The 5,797-nt window shown below is 37.4% G+C and overlaps 1 protein-coding gene across 1 annotated transcript in view; it reads right to left on the reverse strand.

Annotated features, from left to right (window-relative positions):
• Nucleotides 1-1,657: 1,657 nt before the first annotated feature.
• LOC144439344 (neuralized-like protein 4) overlaps nt 1,658-5,797 on the reverse strand; it is a 6,669-nt gene continuing 2,529 nt past the window's right edge. Inside the window, exons 5-11 of the mRNA XM_078128626.1 lie at nt 5,671-5,797; nt 4,920-5,511; nt 4,485-4,589; nt 3,924-4,062; nt 2,984-3,099; nt 2,438-2,585; nt 1,658-1,892 (exon numbers count right to left, since the gene is read on the reverse strand). The exon at nt 5,671-5,797 is cut by the window's right edge and continues 322 nt beyond it. Coding sequence (XP_077984752.1) covers nt 1,658-1,892; nt 2,438-2,585; nt 2,984-3,099; nt 3,924-4,062; nt 4,485-4,589; nt 4,920-5,511; nt 5,671-5,797 — 1,462 coding nt within the window. The remainder of the gene's footprint in view (nt 1,893-2,437; nt 2,586-2,983; nt 3,100-3,923; nt 4,063-4,484; nt 4,590-4,919; nt 5,512-5,670) is intronic.

Raw genomic sequence — 5,797 nt, forward strand, 5'->3', positions numbered from 1 at the left:
TTTTATAACTTATCAGACACATCTATACATTGTGAAGACAGGTTGTATTATATTTGTCAATTTTTCTTTCAAACCTCCAAGATAACAAAAAAAAAATTCTACAATTACAGTCTCATTTATCAAATCTACGACAAAAGTGTGGAAATCCACATAGCACATAGAAATGAAACACGAAAGTTTACATTTAAAGTACTCGAGACAGCAAAATGGAACATAGCAATAACCACACCTCCTGTTTACTATACTGGGTCATTCTTCAGTTTACACACTGAATAGAGACAAGTGATTTGTTCAAAATATGTCTGTTTCTCCATGAAAAGTGAAAGAAGAGAACTTGTGTCTGAATCAAAGTTGTACCATGATGAACATACATAGTGTTATGGAAATAAACTACAAAATAAATTTGAAGATGAGATTTAACATTGGAACCTGAAGGATAAAATGTTTTCATATGTACACACATCTTTCATATATTCTTGCCACGAATATGATCAAAACAAGTTGACTATGCAATATATAACAGTGTGCTGACAATCAGTTAAACTAATTTACTTGCATGTAATTGTGAATGACACACAAGGAACTGGTTTAATGTATTCTTACAAACATATTATTTGCCCAATAATGAAATCTTTCCGCTTCTATCGTGTCTTTTGACCAAGAGATCCACTCTTTCTTTCTCCCTATGGTACCTTATTTATGTCTGGCCACTATGTCACTTTCAAATGGCTGTTTCACTGATTTAGACATACGTTTGACCTTATAGGTAGTAGTACTAGTATGTTCAGATTCAAACCGTCGAGATTATCTCTATATACGAATAATTATATCTTTATTTATCAATTTATTCATTCCTCTTTTTTCCATATTTCACTAATATTAACAACAGTTCAAGTATAAGATTTGTCTCTCAAGGTGAGAGTTTGTTAAATCTCAACGATCCATTGGCAACAAAGGAAAGTCACAGAAAGTAGTCGGGAAGAAAGCATCACCAACGACGTATCTTAAGAGTTTGTAGTTTGTGTAATACAATTCAATGGGACGTGAAATCTATTGTCAGTATATCGCAGAGAAGATCCGTGTAATTACAAAGAATATGATTTATATGTTGGATGTTTCACTTTCAACCCCTGATATATTAGCACATTTATATCCAATTATTATTAGTGTACATGGTTCAATTTTCTCTCTCTCCCTCACACTGATATGAATGTCACGATTTTCCATTTTCAAAACCAAGCAATTAGACGCCACAAGTGCTCGTGAAGTTGCTGTATCATTATTACTATGCGAGTGAGGTTGTTCGGTCAAACATGTGAGCTACGAAGTTCACTGCTTGGTGTTGCTCACATACTCGGCCTAACGGCCTCACTGGCATAGCTCTCTATGTTATAGCATGAAGATAGGAGTGATACAGCAACTTTATGAACACCTGCATAAGATGCAATATCACTATCACTATAAAACAAATGTGTTTATCCTTATTAGAAGACATCATATTTCAGCTGAAATCCGACTTTTGATTTCCATATCATTGACACTGTGATGTGTTGACCATGACAAACTGGCCAAAGTGTTATTCTTACCAAAACAGATAGAGTAGTATGTACATGTTATTAATGTTGCATTTCTTATATACAACTGCTGACGTCATCAACTAGTCCACCTTAACAAGTAGCCCGGACATAATCACAGATCCACGTTGTTTAGTAAACCATTCGATTTCCTGGTTGCTGAAGTTTGGATCTATTTCCGAGGCTGCTCCAATAGTTTCAGGCCCAACACTGTAGCTGTCTGGTTTTATTCGGACTTGGAAAACCACCCTTGCCTGATATGATTGGTTTGTGACAGTGTCGGTAAATCTAGGTGGGTAGATGATAGAAACAAGTAGACTAATAACAGAACAAGATATTGCAAACACATTTTTCTCTGAGTCCTGAGTACCAATGGCTCGACTGTATTAAATACACTGTAAATTTTCAAAAAGACTATAATTTCTTTAGGTAATAAAAGGAACTACATGAAAACAAAACTACATTTATCGATTAAGGAAAGAATCGCCAGTCGCTAGGTATACTCATAGTATGGTTTACTCGACTGAACGATTCGTCATTGTGCATGCTTCAAGTGTTAATCACTCATTATTGCTTAACAGCAGCGCCAACAACGACGAATCTACCAAGTTAGCAGATACACATAGTATCATGTTATGTAGGCACTTGTAACCGACGAGGGCGTTCTTTACAAGGGGATTAGCCGGACATTTTCTAAATTCAAAACTATTGTTATTTGATCGAAGTATAAAGGTAAAAACAAACGCCTTGAACGAATTCTTGGATTTTGAGATAGTCTACAGTGAGAGAGAGGGGACCTTGATTATTCAAGATGAATTACAACGGCAAAATTGATAAAATAAGAAGTGATATATTGGACATACCCGACAGGATAAGCGTAGACGTTGCATCCAGCGTATCTGATACTAGGCGACAAGAAGATGTGTTTAGTGTCAAAGCCTTCTGGTTTATCGTTGTCTGTGTAGTGACCTGGGCGTTCTCCTAATACTTCTCCTCCCATTGTCTCGTCTCCTGTCATTATACAATTTATGGATATATCTTGAACATTTTTGATACTATGATAAATTACTTCATCACATCATATAAATGATATATTGATACCAGCTTTGAGTTCAGTTGAATTGCTAGTAGTGGCTAAATGTACTCCAGTAAGTATGTGCACAAGCCTGTAAATACCTTATAAATATGCAGAATAAACTACGCCCAAACATGTGTATACTCAGCTTGTGTCCCTTTAATTAACATTAATGTCCCGTGTAAGGTTACTGTCATCACATATATTGGACATTTAACTGACTTTGATTTCCCACTGTATATTGTAGATTAATAGTGAACAGACCAGGAAATGAACAAACATGACACTACTTTATATATTCATACGATTATGATTCAAAACGAAAGAAACTTACCAGGCATGAGTAATTGTCCATTGTCGAGAATAGATCGAATTGCATCACGTCTCGTACCATGAAATGCAACATGCCAATTATTAAATACGTCATGGGCTTGAGCTCCTGGTGGAACCCTGCAAGAAACGAGTGAAAAAACACGTAGTCCATTTTTTAGCCTATAAACTAAGTTAATAATAACAACAGGAATGGTTCGAGTATTACAAAGTGAAGTGACCGGAATACGCCACGGAAAGGTCTGTCCTCCTATCCGCAAATAATTTAGCGTACATATACACAATATGAATCTAAATCCTAATCCTAGGAAAGAAGTTTTGTATGCCCAGCGACACCTTGTACTTTCCGTTTACTATACTCCAATCCGTTTCAGAATTTAGGAAAAGTAAGAAGACGGTCATGTAATGTATAAATAAAGCACGTATACTGGGTTGACTTGATAAGGTCTGTTCCTGGCATAAGTTGACCCAGTCCAGTCGTTTCAGCATGAGCAAGCAATTTCGATGAGATGAGATATACATTTCAGTGAGACTGGCAGCAAGGCTTCACGTTAAGATAAACATAATTCAATGTATGTATTTCAAAATGTACACTCTATTTGGTCACTTTAAAATTGGACATTTGAGAGTTTAACACGTGTCTATTGTAATATTGGTAGACAGTGAGTGTATATCCTGCTACTGTTTACATTACTGGGTAAATCCAGAGCAGACACTTTGGAAGCGATTACTGTATAATATCTTTATTGTATCTATCTTACTAGTACATGTGTTGCACTTGTAATCAGTCTCACTGAACTGATCGAAACTGCATGCTCAAACAAAATTCTCTGTAAGTATCCGAGATTAACTGAGCGAGCCAACATGCTCATCCAGCGCCATCAAATATACCACCATATGAATACTTAGCCCTCCGAACATACTTGACGGCACACCATACTTACTTTAAAGCAATTCGGTACCAGCCAATTGGGACTGCATAATCTCTGGCTGGTTGGCCACGAGTATAATACAGGCTGTCTCCCCTTGAAGTGTGGCACTTGGTGCAGTAACACATGTCAAAATCATTGTCGAAAAACACATCTAGAAAATGAACAATAAAGACAATTTATCTGAAAAATTTGAGTTAAAAAACCCCCAAAACACCAGTATGATAATTCTGAAATGAGCAAATAAGACTATTCTTAGTCACAACTACCCTAATTTATTCCTAGATAATCACTACCAATACTTAGATCATAATCACCATCATCATCATCATCATCATCATCATCATCATCATCATCATCATCATCATCATCATCATCATCATTCCCACCACCGCCGCCGCCGCCGCCGCCGCCACCACCACCACCATCACCACCACCACCACCACCGGCACCACCACCACCACCACCACCACCACAACAACAACAACAACAACAAACAAACAATGACACTCAAAACAACATTTACCCAATCTTTTTCCTTTAACATAAACGTCTTATCGTGTTATCTTCACTTACCAGGAATATCAAGGTCTTCCTTAAACCGTAAACATAAGTCTTTGTAGTCACATGGTTTATTTCCGTTGATTTCCTGAGAAGCTACAGTACCAGGACTAGGTGGATCTGAGAGATCAGTTTATACGATTTGATATGTGGCAGAATATATAAAGAAGGGAAAACATATTCATAAGTGTAAAAACAGTTTGACATATCATTGGTACTTATATATAGAAATAATGTAATAGATGTACAGACATTTGAAACTCATGGAAATACATACATAGATACTTAGTCTTCTTACTTATACTTGCCTATAGACAAACATATAGTTAGACAGGCAAACACAGAGGCATACAAACAGACAGATCGACAGACAGACAGACAAACAAACAGACAGACAGACAGACAGACAGACAGACAGACAGACAGACAGACAGACTACAACCACCTTACCTGGTGGTTTGAGGGGCGGTTTCAGAATCATCAACGCTCTCTCTGCAGCTTGACGAATAGAAATGATGTCGTTTTTCATAGCTGAACGTAGACATGGAAAAACTGTCGGCTCTTCGGCAACCCTGCTTCTCAACTTTCGATGTTTACCAAGTTCCCATAATACATTGATGGCACATTCTCCTTCCATCGGCAGGTTCAAACCCACAAGCTGTACTAGTAAGGGGATCGAACGCCCATTGTCTAAGATCTTCACAGCATTACCTTCATTTCTCGCAATCCTACCAAGCCCTACTACTACTTCCTTCGCTGTATATCTATTGTAGATCAAGTTTTTACAGTCCATAGCTCCCGCGAAGACGTTAATAATATGACTAATAACGGTTGTGTTTGTTCCAAGCACATCAACATTGTCGTCGGAATAGATGTGGGAAATTGTGAATAGTGCAAGCATTGCTAAGTCTGTGTTTTCACAATGAAGGAAAGGCTTGAGTTTAGCACTTGTCTCCAAATTCATATACACCTGTTTATTTTCAGCAGCCTTCGCACAGTTGTGTAATATTGATAATGTTGACAAGACCGGGTGCAGTTCTTCCTGTAAATGAAGAAAAACAAGGTGTGTGGTAAACCAAATAGGTAGGTACATGCAGATAGGTAGGTAGGTAGGTAGGTGGGTGGGTATTAAAGTTTTCACGTTAAATTATCACAGTGTTAAAACTGAAATGCAAACGAAATATGTCCTAAGAAGTATTACCTCTGTTTGGTAACTTGGTCCACTCGTCTCTAAGTCATGAAGTAAGTCACTCAGCAAACCACACTCGCCGAAAAATTTACATAATTTGACACTGCACTCCGAGTAGTTCCAGCACGTCTCCAGTATT

Source organism: Glandiceps talaboti, chromosome 8 (assembly GCF_964340395.1).
Source record: "Glandiceps talaboti chromosome 8, keGlaTala1.1, whole genome shotgun sequence".
NCBI lineage: Eukaryota > Metazoa > Hemichordata > Enteropneusta > Spengelidae > Glandiceps > Glandiceps talaboti.